At 47.3% G+C, this 27,703-nt stretch overlaps 2 protein-coding genes across 7 annotated transcripts; one reads left to right on the top strand and one right to left on the bottom strand.

Annotated features, from left to right (window-relative positions):
• MTIF3 (mitochondrial translational initiation factor 3) lies at positions 1 to 14,935 on the top strand. Of its 6 annotated transcripts, none has more exons than XM_040621728.1 (6): positions 173 to 431; positions 5,720 to 5,794; positions 7,566 to 7,602; positions 9,793 to 10,256; positions 13,619 to 13,776; positions 14,680 to 14,935. In XM_040621728.1, exons 4-6 carry the CDS (start codon positions 9,794 to 9,796, stop codon positions 14,896 to 14,898), a joined length of 840 nt encoding a protein of 279 aa, XP_040477662.1. In that variant the 5' UTR covers positions 173 to 431; positions 5,720 to 5,794; positions 7,566 to 7,602; position 9,793; the 3' UTR covers positions 14,899 to 14,935. The 6 variants fall into 6 exon arrangements, with proteins under 6 accessions (XP_008690399.2, XP_008690397.2, XP_040477662.1 ...); XM_008692176.2 differs by having other exon boundaries at positions 300 to 314; XM_008692175.2 differs by lacking the exon at positions 7,566 to 7,602 and having other exon boundaries at positions 2 to 314.
• GTF3A (general transcription factor IIIA) lies at positions 14,883 to 27,703 on the bottom strand. The gene is made up of 10 exons (XM_040621738.1): positions 27,494 to 27,703; positions 24,004 to 24,104; positions 20,533 to 20,629; positions 20,065 to 20,153; positions 19,476 to 19,556; positions 18,743 to 18,816; positions 17,479 to 17,559; positions 16,469 to 16,698; positions 15,383 to 15,442; positions 14,883 to 15,144 (listed from the first exon to the last, which is right to left on the bottom strand). Exons 5-10 carry the CDS (start codon positions 19,520 to 19,522, stop codon positions 14,980 to 14,982), a joined length of 657 nt encoding a protein of 218 aa, XP_040477672.1. The 5' UTR covers positions 19,523 to 19,556; positions 20,065 to 20,153; positions 20,533 to 20,629; positions 24,004 to 24,104; positions 27,494 to 27,703; the 3' UTR covers positions 14,883 to 14,979.

The following is a 27,703-nucleotide window of genomic DNA, read 5'->3' as shown; positions in this document are numbered from 1 at the left end:
GCAGGGGGAGTGGGAGAGGAAGAAGCAGGCTCCTAGCAGAGAAGCCTGATGTGGGGCTCGATCCCACAACGCCTGGATCACGCCCTGAGCCGAAGGCAGACGCTTAACCGCTGTGCCACCCAGGCGCCCCCGCCTCTGCACTTTCTGTCGGAGGACTTCCGCCTTCCAGCAGGACGGCGCTCCTCCCTGCGTCACCTTTCCTTTAAAAGATGTGGTCCGAAGCCCCGCCCACTACGGAGGACGAAGGGGGCTCCCCGCGGGGGCTGTCCCCCGGCTTCTTCCGCCAGACCTTACCAATTGCCGGCCCGGCATAGGTAAAGCTAAAGGCGAAGGGCGCCGTGCGGGTGAGGGGAGGCCGGCGGTGGGAGGACGTGGGCTTAGGCACAGGCCTGCGGAGGAAGCGGTTTCGCGCTCGGCTGTGTCCCTCGAAGGTCAGTGCCGCCCCTGCCGCCGGACAGAGCGCGGAGAGGCGCAGCAGACCCTGTCGCGGGGTTGGGGATTATTCGCCCGGTCTCTAGAGCCGTCTTTGGGCCCAGAACGCTGTCCCTACATCCGGGAACCGCTGGACCTAGACCCGGCGCCAACCCTCCGGGTCCCCTGGATGTCCCGCCCCGCCATGGCGGCGCACGTACGGGCACGCGTGCACGCACGCCGTACGTCCCCACGCTCCCTCTCTGGCCGAGGCGCGCCGGGGGACGCCTTCCCGGTGTGGGCGTGGCCACGGCCGCGGCTGACACACGTGACCGTGCAGTTCCCCCGCGGCAGCGGCGGGGGAAGGAGTAGGGGCTAGGTTGTTCAGTGTATGAGGGGTTTCTTTTTTTCCCTATCTGTCGTTTAATAGGCTCTATGGCATAAGACTCTTGAAAGAAGCAAATAAACTTTCCTACTGAAAACTCGCAGTTCCACATTCGTATAATGAAAGGTTTCAGTCTTAAGAAAGTACTGAGAGTGGAGGGGCGTTTGAAAAGTCAACGACTGCTTATTGTACCAGGGACGGGACAGTTAAGAATAAATCATATTCTTTCCCAGCCTCAGAGAACTTACTGTCTAGTGAAGGAGAGGAACGGCAATAAAATAATCACAAAATTGTGATCGTGATAAGTGCTAAAAGGGAAAGAGAAACTGTACTACGCGAGCATTTAATGTTGAGCATTAATGCTGAGCTCAACAAACAGTTGAAGGAGCAGGGGGAGTGGGGGCTGATTGGCCTAGTTTGGAAGGTAATCAGAAGAATGTCCGGAGAAAGGGAGCACTAAGCAACAATCTGGCGTTTCCTAAACCTAAGGGAAGAGCATTTCAAGAATCTGGACTGCCAGTGTGTTTTAGGCAAATAGGAGATTTGGTATAGAACGAGGCTGGAGAGGTGGCCGAGCCTCTAGGTTTCGTGAAAGATGTTGGCCTGTAATCTGGGGCAGTTTTATGGTGGGGAGGGTGGGGGTATGTGGTGACAGCAGTGCAAAGACAACGGATTGCAGTGTTTCAAGTGTGTAAATCCTACTTAGGAGACTGGTGGGAATACACACGAAATGGAAGATGTCTTAAACTAGGGTGGTGGCAGTGGGTATAGAGAGAAGTGGCTGGATTTAAGTGGAATTAGGAAGTAAAATTTATGAGACATGGTGTTGGGTTAGCTAGGAGAGTGAGGGAGAGCGGAGACGCAAAAGATGGCGCTCTGAATGGACTGTGATGCTGGGCATTGAGATAGGAAGTTCTGGAAGAGCAAATGACCATGTAGAAGATTCATGTACAGGAATAAGTCCAACTTTAATACTGAGTCTGTAGCTCTGGATTTAAAAGCTTTTTAAGAAACATTTCCTGGATGGTCATTAAGCTAGTTCAATAGAATAACTAAAATATAAAATAAATTAAAAATCTTACAGGTAAAGAAATATGGTTAAGTAATTGACCAAAGATATATGTTGGCTTTTTCCAGTGTTGTAAGTCGGTGTTAGAGCTCTTAAAAAGCCAATCTGAGTAAGGAGAATACTTTGTACCCCTTATGGAAGAGCAAAACCAGAGCCAAGGGGGAGCACCATGAAGGCTCAGTGACCATGGTTCAGTCCTCTGGTATGAAGGCTGGAACCCACTGGAACAGAGCAGAGGGACCTTTGGCAGGTCTGCAGGCAGAAACAAGGACTTTGTGAAACTCCTTTGAAAGGTGTGAGAGGGGATTCTTAAAGTCACAGGAATTGGCAAAATTACTTTCACAAATATTTAGTCCACTAGAATCTATGTAACTTTGAGCCAGCCTCCCTGGAAATAATATCAGTAAGTATGAGCTTGTGAATATCAGCTGTATAGGCTAGAAGAGCGGTGAGCATGCAAGCGACTTAATTTCTTACAGGGCAGGACTCCCTCATAACCACATACTTAAATCATATTCCAGGAAGTTTCATTAAAAATACATTATCAGTACCTCCTGAAGAGGTGCTATAAAACGTAATGCAAAATAACGTGTCGTGAGGGGAACGCAGCCGTCCTTTGGAGCAGTAATCATTTGATCACATTTTTTTTCTTGTACAAAAATGTTCGTAGCAACTTTATTCATAATAGCCCCAAACCAGGAGCATTCTAAATGTTCATCAACAGAAAACTGGATTTAAAATTTGTAGTATGTTCCTATACTGGGACAATTCTCAGAAATAGAAAGGAACAAAGTAATGACACGTGCAGCAACAGAGATGAATCTCAAAAACACGCTGAGATGCCTTACAGCAGAGCACGTACTGCTTGATGACATTATATGAAATCTGAGAACAGACTGATAGAAAAATATCAGAACAGTTGTTGCCTCTGGGGATGGAGACTAACTTGAAAGAGGCATGAGGGAACTTTCTGGGGTAGTGGTAATATTCTACATATTGACAGGAGTTTTGGTTACAGAGGTGTTTATACTTGTCAAAACGAATTAAAAGGTATGTTTAAGATTTGTACATTTCTTTCCCTTTTTTTAGATTTTATTTATTTGAGAGAAAGCGGGAGACAGAACACGAGCCGGGGGGAGGGGCAGAGGGAGAGGAAGAAGCAGACTCCCTGCTGAGCAGGGAGCCAGACAGGAGGCTCCATCCCAGGACCCTGGCATCCTGACCTGAACTAAAGGCAAACGCTTAACCGACTGAGCCACCCCAGTGCCCCTGTACATTTCATTGTATGTAAATTTTGCCTCAAAATGGAAAGAATCATTAACAAATATTGCACCCAAGTTAATGGAAGGCGTGCTCAAGTATTTGAGGATAAAGGATTTGAGGATGCCAATGTCTGCAGCTACTTTGAAATGCATCAAAACATTAATGAAATGGATAAAAAGAGGAATAAGTAGATGGGTAAATAAAGATAGCAACATGTAGAATCTAGATGAATGGGTATTGGGGTGTTCAATGTACAGTCTTTCAATTTTTCTGTATATTTAAACATTTCCATGATAAAAGTCGGGGCAAATACTCCTCAAAGAATATTGTTCATTTTAAACAACTGCAGACTTAATGTGAAAGTATAAAGAACACAGCCCCAAGCTCTCCTGAAATACACAGCGTATGAAAGTAGCCATATATTTATTTTGTAATTTCCCATTTTATGGCGTACTATTTAAAATCCTTTCAATTTCTCATGACATGTGTGGAGCAAACACTGAAATTACTCTGTGTTGTGTGCATTTGGAATAATGCAATTGTCATTTTTCTTACGTGGTCCCAGGCAAGTTAGTGATGGTGTTGAAGAGGTCCAAGCAGAGGAGCGAGGACTGAAATTAGTGGGAATTGCTAAGACAGAAGAGTGAAGGGGCTTTGAGGGCGCTTGTACATTTATCCTCCAGTGCTTGCAGGATATGGCGTTTTTCAGTGATCCAATCTCACGTAAATAAGGAACAGGAAAAGAGAAGTTCTATGTTTTCTCCCTACGATGTGGAGTCAGCTGCGGGATTTAAAACTCCCACCAGCTGCAGATCCTTCAGCACAGGATGATCTCGATCAGGTCCGAGTTACCGTGAAACCAGACATGGAAGTCTCATACTGTACAATCGTGCACTTTAAGGAAATGACTTTAAGATAGTTGGCTTTTCAAATAGTTCTGGATGTCTCAGGAGGGATAGCTGTGGAAGTAAGTGACTAAAGGCACCCATATTGTCCTAAAAACATAAGAACCTATTTCAGTTTAGACTGCTGGTTCATTCAGCCTACTACTTGTTTGACAGAGCTATCAAAGATATTTAATTGGAGAAATTTCATGAGAGAGCAAGGCTTTCTATTTTGCATCCACCTTGAAAGCTTTCTTAACCTATTCTGAACCTCTGCTCTTAAACTCCCAGGCAGCCTAGCTTAAACCACTTGAACCACCAACGTTATAATGTTTTATCATTTATTTTCTTATGTCTTCTTTTTTGAGGGGTTCTTGACCCAGTGGTTCTTAACAAGAGAGGAACAAGGAAATATCTCAGGTTTTGAAAAAGCATCCCCAGGTGATGCTGGTAGGCCTCCAGTTTCTGAGAACCGCTACTGCAAAACATGTTCACTTTTAACTACTAGTTAGGCAAACATTGCAGAAGTTCTACTTCGAATTGAAACCATCTTGATATTTATGATGGTGAGACTGCTCTGATGAAAACCAGATGGAGAATAAAGATGATTTGCATTACTAAACAATTCAGGCTTTGAAATCTAGAAAGCTCCCTAAACACAGGCTTCACTTAGATACAGCCTTGAAACTAATGAAGAGAACATTTTTTGAAGACGTATAAAGCCAGAATGCCAATTGATTAAATTATAGTGACGTATGTAACTTACACAGATTGGAACAGTCATATTGACATGACTAGTGAACATTTTCCTTCCTGTGCGCAGCTGCTTCTCTTTTAACTTTTTAATTATGAACAAAATTAAACATACAGAACAGTTGGAAGGCTCAATAACTGAACATCCGGGTAACCATAACGTAGATTCAGCAAATGTTGCCATGCTGCACGTGTTGTTTTCTGCTAAACCCTGTCAGAGCAAGTGGCAGATGTCATGGTCCTCTACACTGAATACTTCAGAGTCCCCTCCCAAGAAAGGCATTTTCCCACCTGAGACAATCACAATACTTCTCGGATGGCACCCGGTCCATCAGGAATCTCGTCACCATTCAGCTTGTCCCCTGTATCTCAACATCTCTTTGCAGTTGATTTTTTCAAACACATTGCATTTTATAAGTATGTCTCCTCTTTTTATTCAAGAATAGCCCCCCTTTTTTTTCATTCCCCATTAACATTGACTTTTTTTCATCACCAAGCCAGTTGGCTTGTCCCACAGTCTGTATTTGTCACATTGTTTCCTTGTGGTGGTATCTGATTTGTTCCCGAGTCTGGCCCTTGTATTCCTTGGAAACTGGGAACCAGGTCTAGAGGCCGGACCAGGTCCTGGTTAAACCTCTTTTGGCAGGACTGTTTCACAGAAGGCACCACACTCATGCCGTGTCGCAGAAGGAGGCGTGCGCTAGGGGGTCAGGTTGTCCCATCGCTGGAATGCTGAGTCTGACCTTAGGTTAAGGAGGGTGACAGCCAGAGTGTGTTTTTCCCATTTCACTTTGCAAGTAATCTTTGAGTCACCCTTTGGCACCATACGAATACCCTGTTTCGTCATTAGCTTTTTACCTAACGGTTTTTGCATCCACCTTTGCCTGGATCTGTGATTTGACTGAAGGTGGCAAAATGGTGATTTCTAAATTACTTTTCTTCTCCATTTATTAGCTGGCATTCTCCTCTAACGAAGAGCTTTTCTTCACCACCTGGGGATGATTGCTGTTTACAGTTCTTCCTAAAGAGGTAGGATGACTGCATAGTCCTTTTCCTTTACCAATTTTCACAGTAAGGAGTCCGGGTAATAGTCATGTGCAGTTCTGGCAAATGATCTTTCTTTTTTACAGATTTTTACATATTCTGTGTGTTGAAATAACCTTCAGCCATTGTTCTTTAATATTGAAATTACTGTACATTTGGCCAGTGGGGAGTCTGTCCATGCTCCCAACCTGTGAAAGAAATGTAAACAAATGAAATTACAATACTGTGGGGGAAATCAGAAAACTGGATATTTGATAATATAAAGGAATGATTATTAGTTGGGATAATGTTATTATGGTCATTAAAAAGACAAAAGAGGCCTCACCGCTTAGAGATGACATACTGAAGTATTTGCTGGCGAGATAGGATTGACCTTGAAGTGGTTCATGGGTGGCTGGGGGTGCAGGCGAGTAGTGGAGGCAGAGAGGGAGCAGGTTTGGCTACATGCTATTAATTAGGAAGCTGTGTGATGGGTGCTTAGGGCTTTATTATACTATTCTGCCTGTACATGTTTGAAACTTTCCCTAATAAAAAGCTTTTTAGGGGCACCTCGGTGGCTCAGTTTGTTAAGTGTGTGCCTTTGGCTCAGGTCATGATCCCAGGGTCCTGGATTGAGTCTTGCATTAGGCTCCCTGCTGAGCAGGGAGTCCGCTTTTCCCTCTCCCTTGTGTGTGTGTGCACTTGCTTACTGTCTCTCCAATAAATCTTTTTTTTTGTTTTTTAAGATTTTATTTACTTATTTGACAGAGAGAGACAGCCAGCGAGAGAGGGAACACAGGCGGGGGAGTGGGAGAGGAAGAAGCAGGCTCCCAGCAAGGACCTGACGCGGGGCTTGATCCCAGATCGCTGGGATCACGCCCTGAGCCGAAGGCAGACGCTTAACAACTGAGCCACCCAGGCCCCCCGAAATCTTTTTTTAAAAAAAAGCTTTTTAATTATTAGAATTTAAGTTGATATTTGCAAATCAAATTTAGTAATCTCACAGCTTTATTTCTTAACGTTGTATTTATATTCTATCTGTGAAAAGCTTGTTTTGAAGAAATATGTATATGTTCAGCTTTGCTGACATAAAGCCAAAATTTAGCTAGTATTGGAGCTTAATTGCTGTATAAGTCAAGAAAATTTAAAACTTTTTAACATTTAAATAACGGTGCAGAACTTAAAGAAAAATATAGTTACAGTATCTTTCTACTCTTTACCTTTTTCTTTTCCTAGAAAGTGTTTTTAAAGCTTTAAAAAAAATTCTACATCATTTTTCTGAAATCATCTCTATTTTGTAAATAAATGTATTTCACTTTCTAGTATAAAAAATATTTCTTCCATGTAAAAGATCGAAAGGAGAGGGGGAAAAGATCACTTGTGCCCTCAACCACAAACATCCAGGGTTTTCATAAATTTCTCTTCATCTTTTTCCTGTGCCGAGTCTATTTATATGCTTACTTGTTTTTAATAATCCTACATTTTGAAAAAAAAAAAACGCTACATTTTGAAATAGTATTGTCTGTTTTAACGTGATGAGGATTCACCACCGAGGCCGCAGGCGCTGTCATCCATTATTGTCAGCGCCATCCTAACTCAGTAGTGAAATTTGGTGCTGCTGCTATTTTTCTGATGATAAATGGAAGATAGTCTTCTCTGGTCTCCTCAGGCTCTCCTGCTTTTTTGGTTTGGGGGCTTTCTCCTCCAACAAATATCTGACTTCTTTCATTAAACGGTAGTGTCTCAGCTATTTAAAATCCAGTCTGGTCTATTCTAGAGCCTTGACCACACCTACAGCTGGAGGCCGCAAGCAGGTAAGGACAGAGCGTTCATGTCCTTCGCGGTGGGTGGAACACCTGGCCGTAGATCTCACTAAGGGCAGCGGACATCTGAAAGGCCAGCCCGAATGTGAAGAGCACGGGTTACCAGCATTTGTGTGTACTGCTAGGGAATGACGCATCTGGGGACCCTGGGGTCAGACACCAGCAGACATGGCCTTCTCTCCTGGCTGTTCCCTTTGGCTCAAGCGTTCACCATGTCCATGCTGACCAGGGCTCTGGGCTCTAGTGTTAGGGACACAGCAGTGAACAAAATGGACAATTATGTTTTCTCATGAAGCTTGCATTCTAGTGAGGAAAGATTATGAACATGTGTGCAAATAACTGTGGAATATGCCAGGCAGTGGATTTGAAAGTGATGGGGGTACAGTATTCTACCAAGTGGATGGGGAGTCCCTGCTGAGCAGTAACACTTGAGCCGAGGCCTGAGGTCGATGAACCAGGCAGCTGGGGGAAGGGAACTCCTGGGGGGGGGGCAGTAGGCCCCTTCACGGGCTTGGCGTCTCCCCCGCGCGAGATGAAAGCCGGTGGAGGGTCCTAAGCAGAGGAGGGACGTCATCTGCCGTGTGCATTTTGAAGGGATCACTGTGTGTGCCATGTGGGTGATAAATTATAGGGGGTAGGGGAGAAGCAGGAGGGCAGTCAGGAGGCTGTGAGTGTAAACCGGGAAGAGAGGGTGGTAGTTTTGGAGTGGGGTGATAGCAACGGTGAAGGTGAGGAGCGGTTGGATCCTGGATGTTTTTAGAGGTTGAACAGCCGGACGCACTGCTAAATTGCTAAGAGGAAAAGGAGAGTGAAGGATAACCTTGCTGTTTGGGGCCAGAGTAGCCGGAAGGGCATGTGGTCTTTCTAGGACCTAGGGAGGACAGAGGGAGGAGCCGGCACGGGGGGAGAGGGAGTAGATTGAGAGTTCGGTGGGGGACGTGTTCACTGGGGGTGACATTAGAGATCTAAGTGGACAGCGTGGGCCGGCATTCAGCCCTACAAGTTTGGGGTTCAAGGGAGAGTCTGGAGGCAGAGCAGGAAGTGTGGGTGTCACCCAGCTCAGTGAGGACAGAGTGAGAGTATGTGCATCCCATCACTTCCCATTCAGTTTACTGTGTCTGTTTTGCTTTTTTCCATATCACTCGTCGCTAGAGGCATGAGGGAGGGGTGATGATGGGGGTAGGATACGTGGTTGTACAGCCTGGTGGGATCAAAGCTAGGGACCAGAGGGCTTTTCCAGTTGTGGCAAACGCTCCAGGTGACTCTCCTGCAGGTGACCCGGGGACCATTCTTTGAGAAGCACTGCTGAAGGCCCCTCATCCCTCCCTCTTTGGTCGTGGACAGGCTCACCTCCCTGAGTTCTTGTGTCGCTCAGCAAACCCCAGGTGACCCGAGTGGGTCCTCTCTTCTGTCCTCCAGCCTGCACCTCTAGGCTTTGCCCAGCGGGTGAATGGAAGGAGAAAGACACTTACCTGGGGAGAGAAGCAAGGACAAAATCAAAATGCCATTTATAAGAGCAGCGGTTATTCCCATGAAGTAAACCAGGATCACCACGTGGGCCTAATGCTTAGTTCACGTTTGCTCGTCGTGCCGTCCCTAGTGAGTCATCGTACAGTTCATGAGGTCAGCCCTCCGATTCACGTCAGGGTATTTTCTTTCTGAGAGTCTCACTTAGTGCTCCCAGGGGGTCAGCTTCCTTCATGGGGCGTTCCCTTTCCCAGAATAGTGCTCTTGTCTTCTGTATACCAGCGGATGTATTGATAAATTGTTAGTAGTTGATTGTATTAAAAGCTTATGAATTAGTATTTATGAATCACCAAGGATTTTATATACTGCATTCTCTTAAATAAACCTTTAGGATGATCCTTGCTTTTGGAGTTGGCCCTACAAGCTTGGGAAGTAGAGTCAAATGAGGTAGGATTGGGGGGAGAAACGATGGGAAACGACAGTCCTGTGCAAGTATGTTCTCACAGTAACTTGCTCTGGGGACAGTACCTCCATGAGTCAGTGTGACCACAGTCACCTGACAGTCCACGTCATTGGCGTAAACTCCCCAGGCCGGATCCACAGCGTTCACAGATGACACAGGCCTGCAGCCTCACACACGCCCTCCCTGTACCACGGCATCAGAGCATGGGGATGAACGGACTGAATTGTAACAAACCTTCCCCCTCTTTTTAGGATGGCTGCTCTTCTTCTAAAGAGGCTAACATTACAGACCGTAAAGACTGAAAATAATTGCCTAAGAAGGTATCTTGGTAAATACATCCTGCACGAGACCCTAGCAGCGCGGCTGCCCCTCGGCGCTTCGGTCCCCAGACTGTCCCACCTGATTCACGCAAAAGCTTTCGGTACCGTTGCGGACACCCAGGACGAAAGAAAGAAGAAGAGAAAGAGTGCACCAGCTTTTAGCAACATCGGCAGAAAAATTCACGAGCGAGTCATTCACGTGCTGGATGAGGCAGGCAATGACTTGGGAAACATGCACCGAGCAGACGTGATCAGGCTCATGAACGAGCGGGACCTGAAGCTCGTTAAACGGGACAGCGGCGCCGAGCCTCCGCAGTACCAGCTCCTGACGGGGACGCAGATTCACAAGGAGCAGCTGAGACTGCGGGAGCTGGAAAAGGCCCACCCCAAACCTGGTAGGTGTCGTGCTGTCTGCGCCCTGAGCCCTCGGGACCGCACACCCGCAGTTGAGAGCGGCATGGGCCAGGCTGCCCCATGACCACGGGGGTGTGACAAAATGGGGCAGTTCACAGTCTCACCACCGCCGCCCACATCTTTCTTCAGCTCTCCCTTATTTCCATTCGTCGTCTTGTCTTTTTCCCTTCATGCCCTGTGGTCGGCATCTCTTCCTTTAAGCCTGTATAAAAGGAGGGGAAAATGAGGTAAACACCCCAAAGTGATGGGACCTCTTTTCCCCTTGGATCTTGGCTCTGTCTCTGATGCCGGGGTGGCAGAGCCACTGGCGGCGGGACTGAAAATTTGAGACTCGGGAGAGGTGGATTGGAGTCCCTGTTCCAGGGCCAGGCCACCCTTCCCCCCCGCCCCATCCCCCCACATCTCTAAAGTGGAGGTCCTTGCTTAATTGCTCGGAAGCACTTCCTAATGTCCGAGCTGGTTCGTAGAGCAGCTTTCACACCCCAGTGTCCTGTTACTGTATTGGTGAGCAATGACACCCCAGTGCCCTGTTACTGTATTGGTGAGCAGTGACACCCCAGTGCCCTGTTACTGTATTGGTGAGCAGTGACACCCCAGTGCCCTGTTACTGTATTGGTGAGCAGTGACACCCCAGTGCCCTGTTACTGTATTGGTGAGCAGGACACCCCAGTGCCCGGTTACTGTATTGGTGCGCAGGGACACCCCAGAGCCCTGTTACTGTATTGGGGAGCAGTGACACCCCGGTGCCGTGTTACTGTATTGGTGCGCAGGGACACCCCAGAGCCCTGTTACTGTATTGGGGAGCAGTGACACCCCGGTGCCGTGTTACTGTATTGGTGCGCAGGGACACCCCAGAGCCCTGTTACTGTATTGGGGAGCAGTGACACCCCGGTGCCGTGTTACTGTATTGGTGCGCAGGGACACCCCAGAGCCCTGTTACTGTATTGGGGAGCAGTGACACCCCGGTGCCGTGTTACTGTATTGGTGCGCAGGGACACCCCAGAGCCCTGTTACTGTATTGGGGAGCAGTGACACCCCGGTGCCGTGTTACTGTATTGGTGCGCAGGGACACCCCAGAGCCCTGTTACTGTATTGGGGAGCAGTGACACCCCGGTGCCGTGTTACTGTATTGGTGCGCAGGGACACCCCAGAGCCCTGTTACTGTATTGGGGAGCAGTGACACCCCGGTGCCGTGTTACTGTATTGGTGCGCAGGGACACCCCAGAGCCCTGTTACTGTATTGGGGAGCAGTGACACCCCGGTGCCGTGTTACTGTATTGGTGCGCAGGGACACCCCAGAGCCCTGTTACTGTATTGGGGAGCAGTGACACCCCGGTGCCGTGTTACTGTATTGGTGCGCAGGGACACCCCAGAGCCCTGTTACTGTATTGGGGAGCAGTGACACCCCGGTGCCGTGTTACTGTATTGGTGCGCAGGGACACCCCAGAGCCCTGTTACTGTATTGGGGAGCAGTGACACCCCGGTGCCGTGTTACTGTATTGGTGCGCAGGGACACCCCAGAGCCCTGTTACTGTATTGGGGAGCAGTGACACCCCGGTGCCGTGTTACTGTATTGGTGCGCAGGGACACCCCAGAGCCCTGTTACTGTATTGGGGAGCAGTGACACCCCGGTGCCGTGTTACTGTATTGGTGCGCAGGGACACCCCAGAGCCCTGTTACTGTATTGGGGAGCAGTGACACCCCGGTGCCGTGTTACTGTATTGGTGCGCAGGGACACCCCAGAGCCCTGTTACTGTATTGGGGAGCAGTGACACCCCGGTGCCGTGTTACTGTATTGGTGCGCAGGGACACCCCAGAGCCCTGTTACTGTATTGGGGAGCAGTGACACCCCGGTGCCGTGTTACTGTATTGGTGCGCAGGGACACCCCAGAGCCCTGTTACTGTATTGGGGAGCAGTGACACCCCGGTGCCGTGTTACTGTATTGGTGCGCAGGGACACCCCAGAGCCCTGTTACTGTATTGGTGAGCAGTGACACCCCGGTGCCCTGTTACTGTATTGGTGAGCAGGGACACCCCAGTGCCCTGTTACTGTATTGGTGAGCAGTGACACCCCGGTGCCCTGTTACTGTATTGGTGAGCAGGGACACCCCAGTGCCCTGTTACTGTATTGGTGAGCAGGGACACCCCAGTGCCCTGTTACTGTATTGGTGAGCAGTGACACCCCAGTGCCCTGTTACTGTATTGGTGAGCAGTCACTTACATGTATTGCCAGTGACCTTGCAATGCCCTTGTCATGCATGCCTCATGGGGCCATGAACTGGAAGGTAAGGGAAGATTTTTCATGATTCCTGATATGTGCTGATCGTTAAGAAAGCTTGTTTTCTGGAAAACACCCTGGGACAGGGACCAGGAGACTGGTCCCGAAACTGCCACAGTGAGGGTTGTGTCTCTTCAGAAAATCACACACTCTCTGTGGCTCAGTTTTGTAACATCACAATCAACAAGGGTGTTGACTAGAAAACTAAAAGTATTCAGAGGAGGCCAACTAGAATGATAAAGACTTCAATCTGTATCACAGAAAAATCGCTGAACAGCCCAGAGAAGCTTGGAGAAGACACATGTTGCTGTTGTGAGAGATACGTGAAGGGCTAAGGTGTTAAAGGTATTATTTTGTTCTGAGAGAGATCTAGGACCAGCTGCAGGGGCTTGAAGGAAGAAGGAGGTGTTAATAAAAGGACTTTTTTAAAAAGAAGATTACTTTTGTTTTGGGAATTAGAAAGCATACAGAAAAATATGAACACCTGTTATCCATCATCCAAAAGGAACAAGCATTAATATTGTTGTGCTTCCTTCCCTGTAAGGTAATTTTCAAATAGTCGGGATTTCCATTTCTGGAGTACAGGACGTAGGGAGCTCCCTCCTGTCTGATGCGGTCTGGTTGACCCCACTGTCTCTAGGAGGCCATCACAAAAGGAGTCAGAGGAGAAGAGTACTTCCCAGATGCTGCTCTGATCAGAAGGAAAAATAAGGATAGTCAAGTTTATCATGAAGCTAGACTCGTTCCTTTTCAAGGACCATTCTTTTGTTCTTTCATCAAATGAGGGTAATAATAATGGAAGCATTTCATACATTACAGAATATCTGTTTTGCTTTTAAAGTCTGAGACCTAAATACTCTTACTTGGCAGGTAAAAAATTGGTACCTTTAAGTCTGTCCATCTCCCTTGTTTAAAAAAGTGTTTACTGGCCTGTGAAACTAAGTCAGAGAGGAGCGTTTGGGCCCCTGTGGCAACCTGATCTCTCACGAAGTGTGTGATCCAGCTCAGGTCTCGTGAGGAGACCAGGAACAGTCCTAGCACCAAGTCTTCCCTGTTCCAAACTAGGACCTGCCCTGACAAAGGAACTCAGTTTTTCTTCAAATATTGGACAACATGATTTGGACACAAAGACTAAACAGATTCAGCAGTGGATTGAGAAAAAATACAGAGTTCAGATCACCATAAAGAAAGGGAAGAACACAGAGGAGCCAGAACATAAGATGGTGAGTAAAAGCGGGTATGAGGGAACTGCTCGTGGTGTCCGTTTTCTGATCTAAAGATACAATTGTAGAAAATCTGGGGAAGGTAAAGGCAAAGACAAGTAACTGCTAATTCTACCCAGTTATGGCAGTAGCTTTCCAATTCCTTTTTCAAAAATGTAAGCATACTCGATGTACATCACCTTTTTAAGTATTTTGTCACGTGAAAACACTGCACTTCGTAATTTCAGGGCTATATACTATTGCTTTACAAATTGTGCAATATCCATAGATTCGTTTTTTAGCCTGTCTCCTGTATCTAATGTCCCTGAGCGGCATTATATATAAAGTCAAATTGTCTATCTGGAAAGTATCAGTTCACACTCCCTGGTGAGTTTATAGAATATCTCGTTTGCTTTTGGAATCAGAGACCTTAGCAGCTAAAAGGCAGCACCAGTCTGGTGGTTTCCGACTTCATTCCAGGTTAGAATCACGTAGGTGTGGGTTTCAGTCCAGAATCTCTAGAACTGGGTGTATTTCTCTAATCACCCCGTGTTAGCAATGTTAGGAACTGCACTAGACTGACAGTTTGGGAGATAAAGAGGTCCGTCGCCAATGCCCAGACCCATTGCTTTGTACATCTTTTTTCTGAGAGGGTAGCTGGGGCCAAACAGCCCCTCAATGCCATGACAGATGGGAATTTAAAACCATCAACCTTTAGTGCATTAGTTTAGTTACATGGCGTTTGTAAAACTGCCTCGTTATCGTACCGGTTTCAATCAGCTTAACCAGATAGGCACAATTTGATTTAGATAATCACTTAAATAACATCAATTCAGGAATGCTGATTTTTATGTGTATTAGAGCATTAAGAAAGAATCAAAGACATTGGTTTTACATTAATCTTTGGCTGTTTTCCCTTTCTAGGAGGAGATCTGTAATCAAATACTTCAGACTATGCCTGGAATAGCTACCTTCTCATCCCGGCCACAAGCTGTTCGGGGTGGAAAAGCTGTAATGTGTGTTCTTCGTCATTTGAGCAAAAAGGAAGAGAATGCGTACAGAGAAACTCAAGGAACCCAGAAAGGAGACCCTTTGAACACGGAAAATCGAAACAATCAAGAATCAGATGTTGTGCATCAGTGATTTTAATAAAGAAAAACGTGCTTCTGGGAGGAAATAATTGAGCTGGCTGGTGTGTATCATTTAAACCAAGCCATGTGAGGTTCAGTTGAGGGTAAGAACTGCAACTGTCGAGAGCACCTTGTCCTCAGTACAGTTCAGTGTCTCTCCGTTTTTAGGTGCAGATAAGCCTCGTTCTTGCTTCTTTTTAGGTGGAATATAGCCACTGAGACGAGAGGCCAAACTCCGTTTTTCACGAGACCGTTTTACCTTTGGAAATAAGAAAACAAGATAATGGGAATTCAAAATCAAACTGTGAGAACTGATCTTCTAATAGCTGTCCCCACCCCCCCCGGCAGACAGCGCTCCTTTAGAAGGAAGCGAAGGCCGTGCCACCCCTTCCACAGCAGTGCAGGCTCACGTGCTAATAAGGAGCTGAAACATTCTAGATTGCATCTGGCTGAGGTCACTGATATTTGAAATTAACAGCTGTCCTAACTCAACTTACTTTGAGCTTCATTTTCTTCTTGTCAGGGTCATGCACAACGGCATGCCTAGTGAGACTCTGCTACAATGAAGGAAAAAGAAAAAGTTACATCTTAAAAACACTGCCATTTTGGTGTCTATTAATATGAAAACTCCGTAAGTTATTTAAATAAACTGTCAACCTTCTTTCTGTTACATACCACTGAAGGATGTGACCTCTACCTACAAAGATGCCCCCACCAGAGCAGAATTCTTCCTCAAATCCTAGACCTAACCACTACCATTCACAAGGACCCAGGTTAGGAACTTACACAGCTCACTTTGAATGAGCTATTCCAAGCTGAAGAAGGTTCTTTTAACTGAATCTATGTCAGCAGCATTCCCAAACACCAGTGGAAAATCTGACCAAGGTGTTGCTGTCCTCGATAATGCTGACTACCGTTAGCCCCCAGTTGTTTTCTGATGGTCTGGACACATGCTGAGCCTGCCTCACTGGTCTCTTCGGTCTTTCTTACAGCTCACAGTTCGCACTTGAGAGAGCACCTGCCAGAGTGAGGGTCTGCAGAACTGCACAGGCCCTCCGTTTACTGTCACGTTCTTACCTATTCAAATCACACCAAGATCCAGACTAGATTCCCAAGTGCTATGGTCCCTCATGTTCTTGTTTGCCCACTTCTCTCAATCCCTAGAAGATGACAGTCTAAAAGGACACCCAACTGTCAGCAATCTCTTAGAAGAGCAAGTGGTACCGCAGGCCACTGTTTCTCAAAGCTGGACATGATCGCCTAGAGGGTTTGTTAAAACCCAAATTACTAGGCCCCATCTCCACAGAGTTTCTGATTCAGTGGGGGGAGCCTGTGGATATGCATTTCTAGCAAGTTCTCAGGTGATGCTGATGCTCCTGGTCCAGGGCCATGCTTTGAGAACCACTGGCATAGGCAAATCTGGTTGTCTTGCAGACTTGAGTTAAGCCAGAGTGGAAGGTCCAGACCACTGGGCTTTCCCCATCTGTAGGCCCTGGGGCACCATCTTGGAATCCAGGGCTCCCAGAAACCCAGCAAGGAAGCCACAGACCTAAAGGACTGCATTTGTGAGCGCGAGTACTTACTTTCATGGCAAATGTTTTGCCACAGCCGGGATGTTCACACATAAATGGGCGCCTTTCCTCGTGAAAAGAGAGAATGTGGCTCTGGAGATTAAACACCGTCGTGTAGGTTCTACCACAGCCTTCTCTTGGACACCGGCATACGTCCCTTTCTGGGGCATGAGTTTTCATATGCTGCTTAAGGTAATCCTTGCGCTTAAATGTTTTCTGGCATACTTCACATTTTAGGTCCTCTGGTGGAGTAGACACACAAACTTAACCAATTTCGCCAGGTTATCACCCAGAAAGAATCAATTTGAATTTGTAAGTAAGGTATTTGATGCTGAAAATATCATGATTATCGTGAGAAAATTAACTCCAATTTTTATTGCTTGGAAGTTTGTCTCAATTTTCCCACGTTCTTGTATTACGTAAAGTCACTCTGTTCCCTTACCAGGGAGCAGGGGTTCTCAGCATGGTGGCAAGGGGAGATGAAGAAGACCAGTTTCCTTCCTTGCCCTCCAACACCTAAAGCACTGTTTCCTAAACTGTCCCACAGAACACCAGTGCTTCCCAAGGTTCCTGACTTGCCAGAGCCTTTCAAACTACTAATTTAGGGGCCCCTGGCTGGCTCAGTCACTGATTAAGCGTTTGCCTTCAGCTGAGGTCATGATGGGATCAAGCCCCGTGTGAGGTTCTCCACTGATCGGGGAGCCGGCTTCTCCCTCTCCCTCTGCCTCTCCCTCCCCCACTCATGCACATACTCTTTCCCTCCCTCTCTCTCTCTCTCGAATAAATAACATCTTAAAAAAAAAAAAAAAAAGAACCTAATTGTGCACAGCAGCTCCTGGCATAGCTCCTCCCAAACCTGGAACCATACCTCTGCTCATTCGTCAAACAGCTGAGGTACCCAGCACGTCACAAAACATCACCCAGAACGGTTATTATTTTAAGGAACATGTTTATTATTTCACTCTTTAAAAGCAGTTCTATAGCGACAAATATTTACACTGTGCCATACATGTCTGCCTTACCTTTATGGGTTTCTCTCACATGTTTTAGAAGCTCTGTCCATGTTTTTGCCACAAAGGAACATTCTTTTTGACACATATAGCCTGATTAGAAAAAAATACATTGGTACATTGTCTTTTGTGAATATTTAGTGTAAATACCAATTGTAATTAGAAAGGAAACTTACAAGCCTATATAATTTTTCTCCAGTCTTCCAATAATATTCTGTTAGTCTTTAGATGTGGGAATAAAAACTAAGTCTTTTACAGTGAAACCAAATAATCGCATAGCAAGGTACTCCACACAGAGTTTTACGTTCACAGACTTCACAGAAGCACGCCGTCCCCGGGAAGTTGTGTTTAGCGCACGTGGACTCCCGGCTGCTGTCCTTCCCCCACCTCCATGGCTCGCAGCCCCTTGCCCCTCCCTGCTTTATGTCTGCCTCTTGTTTTCCTCAGTGAGAGAGCTCTGTGGTCCTCTGTGCTTGGCAGACCAACACTAAGTCTCAGCGGTTGTGTGCCTACCCCTGGCCTCTAGTCTTACTATCTGGTAAGTTCCACAATACAGGAAAGACTCAGGGTGCAATTAAGGGAGAAAATAAGAACCCAGAGGAAATGCTGCCAACAAAAATGGACATCGTGTGAAGCACCAGAACTGGAAGAATCCGTCAGTTTTACAGCCAACCTGTGTTTCACCCACTAAGCAGAAACGAAAGGGAACGAGGCTACCTCCAGCTCTTCAGCTACTAGTCTCTTGTTTAAAAAAAAAAAAAAACAACCACCATATATTCTATACTTAGAAAACTGGAATACAGAATTAAAAAAATCCCTCATGGAAACAGAACAGATTTAAGCAGTTTAATCAAGTCTTTTTGAAAAAGGCACAATCTGATTACTCTACAACGTCAAACTATTATCCAAGCCTGGTGAGTGCCAGTGAGGAGAAGAAAGACCCAGGCCGTAAAGAGGTAAACAGGGGTGAAAAAGCCAACCGTGGCTGGAGCGCTAACACTCTCGGAAGCACAGAGCGCCACCAGGCACTTGTGGCAGACAACGACACATTCGCTGTGAACAGCGATGACAGGAGCGGAAGAACAGGCAAGGATGTGCAGTGCCCTGGTCGAGTCTAAAACCTGAACCAGCGCACGCTGCCCCTGCTGAGATAGTGTCGAGTTTCTCCGCGTGACCATGGAATAAAACAGAAAGCACCTTCCAGTCGAGGAACCAGACACACACACACTATTGGGCTCTCCTGGAAGCGGGGGCCACCGGGGAGCGCCAGACATACCCTCGTGGACCTTGCTGTGTCGCTTCAGCCTGCTGGGTGAGGCGAAGTGTTTCCCACATCCTTCATGGGCACACCTGGGTTAACAACACGTCACGTGTGAGCCAATCCATTTCTGTGGAGCATCTGCTGAGGGTGAATATTACTCTGTCCTCTTCTGCTACCAAAGTCTCCCCACAACCAAACCAATCATAAAAAGGAGATTTAAAATTGAGACCGAATCACAAGTGAAATTCAAGTTATTTGACCAGCCTTGGGACAAAACAAACAGAGAAAAGAGGGAGGACTGTTTTGTTTGGTTTTTTTTTTGCCTCTGTGATCAAATTAAAGTTTTCATCTTTATCCTTCTGAGAACGGACTGTTTTGCTGGCAACACGATGGCTGAGGTAAACCCCCAAGGCATTCTGAACCATCTTTGCTGGGTTTAATGCCGCCGCCTGGAGACGGTGTGGGAGGAAAGCAGCAGCAGACCCGTCGGCTCTCGTAAGCCACACAGGGGCACGGCCGCTTCCATGGGAAAGGCCCCAGCGGCACAAGAGGTGGCAGGCCTGCCAGCGAGGACAGACACAGGCCCTGCAGTGACCCCAGGCAAGGCGCAGCTCTGGGGGAGCCGGGAAGGCACCGGGCAGGACGACAGCACACAGAGTGGCCAGCCAGTGTCCTTCAGGACGCCCCTCTGGGCAGGCAGCTGGGGCTCTGACACCCTCGGCATGTCCACCCCCATGTGTCCAGTCACCGTTCCTGTTCCTCAGGAAGGCCGCTCTGATGCATGCTAAGCCCCATGACTTCTGCTCCGTAGGAAAGGAATGCTTCGTGTCTGCATAAGGACAGTTCACACAATTAAAAGGGCTCTTTGGGCTGCCTGGCTGGCTCAGTCGGTTAACTGTCTGCCTTCAGCTCAGGTCATGATCCCGGGGTCCTGGGATGGAGCCCTGCATTGGGTTCCTTGCTCAGCGGGGAGCCTGCTTCTCCCTCTACCTTCCGCCCTCCCTGCTTGTGCGCATGCTCTCGCTCTCTCTCTGACAAATAAAGTCTTTAAAAAAAATAAATAAACAGGCTCTAACTGAATAAAGTCATTTCTTAGTTTTCCTTCAGGCTTAACCACAATTGTAGTAATCTCACAAATCATTTAGAAACATTGATTATTTTTGTTAGAAAAGAAAAGCAAAAGCAAACTTCGGAAATGCCCCACTCTATAAATGGGCATTCACGGTATAGAAAAGTGTTGATGAAGAGATGGTTTCTGAACACCTGCATCCAACCTTCACGTCTCAGTCTTACTCCCACCTGAACTGTACGAGATCTCAGGCACACGAAGCACCTACTTGAACAGCGGCTCACTGGTGTGCTGGCACTGATGGATTCTCAGCTGCTGGTGTTTCTTAAAGGCCTTCGTACAACCTTCAAAAGCGCACTGTTTAATAAAGGTTCATTAGTCTGGGAAAAATCAAAGAACCGTTCACAAGAGAAGTCCCTCAAGACTCTATATCGTGGAGACTTTGTACTTGCTACTTGCTCCCATGGAGTCACCGTCAAATTCTAGGCCAGGAAGCTTTAAAGATGAACACATTTGAAACAGCAAAAGTGTTTCGTTTTGGGGCAGTCTATTAATAATAAACTTCCTTAGCGCAGAAATGTTTGGTTTCAAAATAAGCCGTTATTATGATAGCTAGTAGTTGGGCTAAGTTCAGGTGTTTGGCAGACAAACTCTGGTTGATGAGCATTTTAGAAACATAGATAATAAGCATAAAAATATTCAGAGAATTTAAGCATAGAAAATCATTCATACTTACTACATATTGTTTTTGCTGATTTTCATGTTTGCGTTCAAAATGTTTCTTCAAGTTTGATTTTGTGTTGAATTTCTGATCACAACCACTAGCCGTACAACTGTAAGAAAGTGTATAAATCAAAATATTAACATGCCGAGGGAAGAGAATTTTTAAGATGCATATATCCTCCAACTTTATAAAAGTACTTTCCAAAGTATAGTATAAAATAGTCTTTAGTTTTAAGTCAGTGTCAGCCTCTCAACTCTGATGTGATTACCATGTAATGAGATGCATTTTCATGAAGTCAGGCACAGTGCATCAGAGGGAAAGTGGAAATCACTAGCTCCAAAAGCCCAAACCCTGCTTAGGCTTCAATCATATTTAAGTTAAACTGTTCCCAATTTGGAATCTGATAATTTTGCTTGAAATGTCACAATAAGCTGCATTTCCCAAAAAAACCTCAAAAACACTGGTTTCAGCTTACCATCAGAGGTAAAAACAAGTATTTAGAGCAAAACCACAAACCATCATGCCCTCTGGCATATCATCAAGCCATTCTAGTCCCCTTTAATGAGCGTTTCTATATCTTGCCCTTGAATTATCTAAATTCTTTGTGCAGTTGCGTTTTTTTAATGTGTGCTCTTCTTGTGAGGAGTTCTCCTAAACCTGGGGGATGAAGCAGGACCTCCCTGAGAGCCCTAATCTCAGCGATCACTCACGTATAAACACCAGATGATAGTCCTGTCAGGCACCGTGCTGTCCACAGGGACAGGCGGAGACACACGGGGTGACAGTGCGCAGGGCTGTGGGAGCTGTGCCACCAGAAGCACACGGGAGGGGCGCTGTGGCAGACGCCACTACGAATTCCAACAGGTGCTGTTTTTGACCGCAGGAACAGAACGCGGAGTTTAGCTGGGTACACAGTCAACAGAAATAGAGCTTTTTCTAGCATCCCCTGCAATTAGGGGTGGCCACATGGCTGTCTCTGGCCCGTCCTGTTCGACAAGCACAAAGTGTCTGAAAAGGGGGCACACCTCTTTTGCTCCTTCGTCCACCATGGTGTCTGGAACGCCAGCAGTCCTCCTGGACCAGGATGTCGAAGCCCCAAGACGAGGATGGCAGAGACAAGTTACAAGGAGCCCAGGTCCTCCTGACTGTGGAACGCCCTCAACTATCCACCTCTGCACTTTTGCATTTCAGTTAAGCAACAAAAACAGAGACTGTCTTGTTTAAGCGGCTAGTGTGTTGGGTTTTCTGTCACTCTGGACCTCACTCCTGACCCAGGCATCTAACCCAACACAAGTGTGGGGCAAGAGGACAGGGCCCAGAAACATCCTGACAGGAAGCAGACAGCAGGCACAGGGGCCCAGAAGATGCAGGCGGAGATGCAGGGGGTGCTGCTGGTCAGGGAAGCACTGCTGGACCACAGTTTCGTGTCGGAGAGTCAAGCAAACGAGGCAGGATCATAAAAAGGCCAGTCACCAAGGTCACTGACACAACTTACTAAGATCCCGGATATTGTTATGAAAGCCACGCTGAAAACCCGTGCCCAGCTTTAAGAAGGGAAGCAGTGTGGACGGAGAGAAAACACTGTTCAAGTGGGAGTAAGAGGCTGCAGGAAGACCGTGGCAGCTGGAGGGACAGGGTCTGAGGAATGAGTAACAGAGCCTGATGAGCCGCCCACTGCAGAGGATGTCTGAGAGGGTGAGGCGCCCCGGGGGGCGGCCCTGCCTCTGCTGGGAGTCGTCGGGTAGACAGGGATGCTGCCTGACAAGAACGAGGGAGAGGAGGACCAAAGGAAGCAGAGCTCAGACTGGACTGGGAGGGATTCGGCCACAGGGAATTTAAGGAGCCAGACAGACAGCTGGGGACCTGGAGCTAAAGATAGGCTGGATGAGAGAGAGAGAGAGCGCGGCAGGGATTACCACAGAGCTGGCTCGTTCCACAGGGAAGAACCCTCAGCTTTCCCAGTCACCCTGTGCATCTGTACCCAGCCCCAGTTTTTCTTGAGCATTTCGTTTTTTAAATAGTATACGGTAACTTAGCTCAGAAACCAAAAAGCATAAGAAGAGACACGTTGCATGACTCCCCACCGCTCCCAGGACAGGTGACATTTTCGGTTTTATGAAGTAACTTTTAGAGTTTTATACAGACAGAAGCAAATACAGATTCTTCCTGTCCACCTCTCCCTCCTCCTCTTTATACACAAAAAGGCAGCCCTCCGTACACACTCTTCTGAACCTCGGTCTTTCAGTGGACATGCCTTAGAGATTCTCGGTTTCGCGGACGACACCTGCCTTCGTTTTCCGGCCGCAGAGTACTCCACTGCGCTGATACACTCTTCAGTCCCTCGTGACGAGCTGGTGGCCTGACTGCAATGCTCTGCGACTACTCACAGTGTTGCACAGAACCCCGTACGTGCATTTAATACACGCACGAGCGTAAGTGTAGAATAAATTTCCCAAAGCAAAACTTCCAGGTCAAAGACGATAGCCCAGACCACGCTTAGTGACTCTCTGCTGGGCTACTTGAACTACATTTTGAAATACATGAAGCTTTGCTTGGAGTCATTTATTTTGATGATACACTGTGAGCTTGAACGGGGGGTGAGATAAGGACATCTTCCCCCTCAGTAGTTTGTCCCATTCCTGCTGGCTACCACGCTGGTCACACAGACAGGTGGCTCTCCACATGGAAAGTGACGGTGAAGACGATCCCGTGTCAACAACTGACAACTCACCCTCCTCAGACTGTTGGGACCTCAGTGAGACATGCGACACCTCACCTTCACCATCATCTTAAAACTAAAAGAAGTCAACTCAGATCATCAGAAAACCTCACTGCGCGAGGAACTGTCTCATAGAACACAATTATGATATCAAAGTCTAACATCTGCAAAACCGGCCACACAGCGAGTTCTCGATATGGTCTCCTTTACGGAGCTCTGCAAATCTAATAAATTATTATTTTTTTCAATGAAACTAAGTGTTTGTTCAGTGGTTCTCCAAGTGTGGATGTCAGACCAACAGCATCAGCATCACCTGGGAACCTGCTAGAAATGCAAATTCTCAGGCCTCACCCCCTACCTACCAAATCAGAAACTCCGGGGTGGGATCCAGCACTCTGTTTTAACAAGCTTTATTGGTTCATAAAGGCCCAGTGCCTGTGGAGCCAGGACTCTGTCCAGCTAGTCTGCATGGAGTTTTCTTTTGGGGGTGAATTTCCCAGTTAGTATATACTTTAAAGGGAGAAGAGAGGCTGCAAACCTAAGAGAACTTCAGATGAACTCATTCCTGAAGTTATCACACACAAAGGACCCACAAAACCCCCTCCTCTCTTCCACACATTCAAACCCAGTCTCCTCTTATACCAGGGGATGCAAATGAGAGAAGGTGCACACTCTTGGTCTCGGGAGTGAACAGTCCATTTTCTTACCGGGTCTATATGCCAAACACAACCACCTCAAAGGCCTCAAAGCTGTTCTCTACTTACACAAATGGCTTTTCCCCGGTGTGAATCAGGACGTGGCGGCTCAGATGGTAGTCCCTGACAAAGGTTTTGCCACACCCTTCGTGGTCACAAACAAACGGTCTCTAGCAGGAAGGAAAGAAAAAAAAACATGTCAATCCTGCCCTAGTCACTCCGGTATTATTTAAAGACCTAAAATGTGTAGCAGGCAGGGCCATGGACGCTGCCTCCAGAGATGGTCTCCATTCCGTAAGTGCTGAGCACCCAGCTAGATAATGGTGTTTTACAAACGCCACAATGTTCTCACAGAGGCGGTGCAGCAGATTTTGTTCTCTGAACAGCACAGCAAAGAAGCAGGTAGCCTTCACAGTAAGAGACAGCACTGCTAACCGGCTCCTAACCTGACAACAGGCCTCAATGGCAACCCCCCGAAGATGACTTGTCCGCTATCAGCACAGCCTGTGTGCACGCGTCTCCACTACAGCGTGTTTTTATCCATTCGTAGCCTAGGGCAGAGGAACATGCAGATTCCGTCTCATCCCAGACAAGCCCAGTGTCTGCTAAGAGAATGCCTGGCACACCTCCAGGAAGATGTTCACAGGGGCCAGAGCAAAGCAATCAGCTCTCAGCCTAACTGCAACCACCACTTGGGACCCAGGGAGGAAGGGTCTCCATTCTGAACCTACAGGAAAAGTCAAAAACATCCCCCCAAATAACCAGTTTTGTTTATTTAATTATGAAAAACATAACCTCAGGAGATTCTAGGAAGGAGGTACCAAAGCCTCAAATATTAGTACTAGCAGCAAAGCAAGTAGACAGGAAGACAGAAGAGTTGTATTACTAGCGGAAGATCCACAGAACTTTGCACAGTATTTATCAGTCTTTTTTTGTTGTTTGTGTTGTTGTTGTTTCAAAGACAGGGCAGAGCTGAGGGATGGGGTTGCAGAGCTACTTTCCTTATGCCCCAAGGATACAGACAATCTATCCTTCCCCTGGGCCATGGCTCTGGGGGTGGCCTACAGAAGGGAGAGGAGGCTCATGCTGCCCAGGGGTTCTCAGGGAGGGACACAGAAGTGACCACATGCTTCCCTACTTGGACATACAGGTTTCAGAACCCACAATTTGAGGGATGGAATGGGCAAGAGAAAGGACAGGGTGGCCAAACTTAATGGATGTCTTGAGTGAAGATAGTCACTGGGTAAGATTGCCACGACAGCTGGGTGGCATGGGTAAAGTCAAGGGCAGAAAGGAGCTGTGAAAACAGTCAGTGAGGAAGAGGAAAAGAGTTGGAGGAAATGGTCAACCTTCCAATGCTGGAGAGGGTAAGGAAGATGGGGACCATGAGGACACATGAAGGAATAGCCCGTTATACAGATGCTAGGAGCAAAGGCAGGGGCTGCAGGTCCCTGGTTTAAGACATTAAGGGCCTTCAGGGGCACGTGGGTGGCTCAGTTGGTTGAGCATCTGACCCTTGATTTCAGCTCAGGTCGTGATCTCAGGATTGTGAGACCCAGCTACACACTGGAGTCTGCTTGAGATTCTCTCTCTCTCTCTCTCCCTCTTCCTCTTCCCCTCCCCACCATGCTCTCTCCCTCTCTAAAATAAATCAATCTTTAAAAGAAGGAAAGGGAAGGGGAAAGGTCAAAGGAAAAGGAAAAGGAAAACGGAAAGGAAAGGAAAGGAAAGGAAAGGAAAGGAAAGGAAAGGAAAGGAAAGGAAAGGAAAGGAAAGGAAAGGAAAGGAAAGGAAAGGAAAGGAAAGGAAAGGAAAGGAAAGGAAAGGAAAGGAAAGGAAAGGAAAGGAAAGGAAAGGAAAGGAAAGGAAAGGAAAGGAAAGGAAAGGAAAGGAAAGGAAAGGAAAGGAAAGGAAAGGAAAGGAAAGGAAAGGAAAGGAAAGGAAAGGAAAGGAAAGGAAAGGAAAGGAAAGGAAAGGAAAGGAAAGGAAAGGAAAGGAAAGGAAAGGAAAGGAAAGGAAAGGAAAGGAAAGGAAAGGAAAGGAAAGGAAAGGAAAGGAAAGGAAAGGAAAGGAAAGGAAAGGAAAGGAAAGGAAAGGAAAGGAAAGGAAAGGAAAGGAAAGGAAAGGAAAGGAAAGGAAAGGAAAGGAAAGGAAAGGAAAGGAAAGGAAAGGAAAGGAAAGGAAAGGAAAGGAAAGGAAAGGAAAGGAAAGGAAAGGAAAGGAAAGGAAAGGAAAGGAAAGGAAAGGAAAGGAAAGGAAAGGAAAGGAAAGGAAAGGAAAGGAAAGGAAAGGAAAGGAAAGGAAAGGAAAGGAAAGGAAAGGAAAGGAAAGGAAAGGAAAGGAAAGGAAAGGAAAGGAAAGAAATTAAGGGCCTTCTGATGAGACATTGTGAAGCCAGGCTCTGTCAAACACTGGGAAACTGGGCAGATTCCTCAGTCTCCATGAGCTTCCCTTTCCCCAGGGGTCATCTTCCAAAGGCTTCTTATTGCCCTCAAAATAAAACCTAAACTCCAAACCCTATTTCTACCCTGGCCTACAAATGATCCCACCAGACTTGCTTCTCAGACCTTCTCTTGTATGGTCCCCAACTCAATCACACCCAATCACAGGTTCCTTTTCTGCCCAGACTCTTTTTCCCTCGTGTCTGCATGAATGGATCCTTTCCTTCTCATTCAGGTCAAGAGAGACCTTTCCTGACCATCCTTCAGGAGCTCTCATTTTACTGCGTCTCATTCTTACTAATTCCTTTGCTCCAATTAAAGCATAAGGGCGGTGACAGCAGATGCCTTATCTGTTCTGTTCACTACTCTCTCTTCAGAGATAGAAAGGTACTGAATTATGAAGCAATGAATGCATGCTGCTCGCCAAACCTCCAGTACTTAGAATTCTGTCACCCTCCATGAAACATGAGAGACTATGGACTCTGAGAAACAAACTGAGGGCCTCAGAGGGGAGGGAGGTGGGGGAATGGGATAGACCGGTGATGGGTAGTAAGGAGGGCACATATTGCATGGTGCACTGGGTGTTATACACAGCTAATGAATCATCGAGCCTTACATCGGAAACCGGGGATGTACTGTATGGTGACTAACATAATATAATAAAAAATCATTATTAAAATTAAAAAAAAAAAAAAAGAATTCTGTCACCCTCCATTCCAGTTCCAGAAGGCCAGGGATAGTCAGGTGTCTGTTGGGGGTAAGCGTAGGGGATGTAGAAAGCGTGAGAGTAAATGAATCCTTCCTCTGAACCTATTTAGATTATCGGGAGGTGATGACTGGCCAAGACTGAAGATCAAAGGGGTGGCTGCGGTTTAGTAAGCCCCAAGCCTCCTCCGTCTCAGTACGCGTCCATCCCTTCTCAGCTCTTTCCTAACCGAAGGCCGAGCTGGTTCGCCCCTGTGATCCAGGGTGCCAAAGGTGAACATATCTTGCAAAGGCATGTGCACCCACGTGCTGCCCGGGGCCTCACGGACAGAGCCCACCTAGCGGGCCACCGCGTCCTGAGTCCCTGGACCTGGACGCCACGCCCCTCCGCGGCCTGGCCGGCGCCCGGTTACCTCCCCCGTGTGCTTGCACAGGTGCGCGTCTAGCTTCCAGGCCTTGTTGTAATTGGCGCTGCAGTCAGGGAAGGAGCAGATGAACCTCCTATTGAGCGCGGAGGGCGGCGGGGCGGGGCTCTCGCCGGCCGCGGTGAAGGCGTCGGCGATGGTCAGGTATGACACGGCCTCCGCGACCGAGGCCGGCGGCTCCAGGGCGCCCGGGGCCGT

This window comes from Ursus maritimus, unplaced genomic scaffold (assembly GCF_017311325.1).
Source record: "Ursus maritimus isolate PB19 unplaced genomic scaffold, ASM1731132v1 scaffold_10, whole genome shotgun sequence".
NCBI classification, from domain to species: domain Eukaryota; kingdom Metazoa; phylum Chordata; class Mammalia; order Carnivora; family Ursidae; genus Ursus; species Ursus maritimus.
This window is presented reverse-complemented; position numbering and strand designations above follow the sequence as displayed.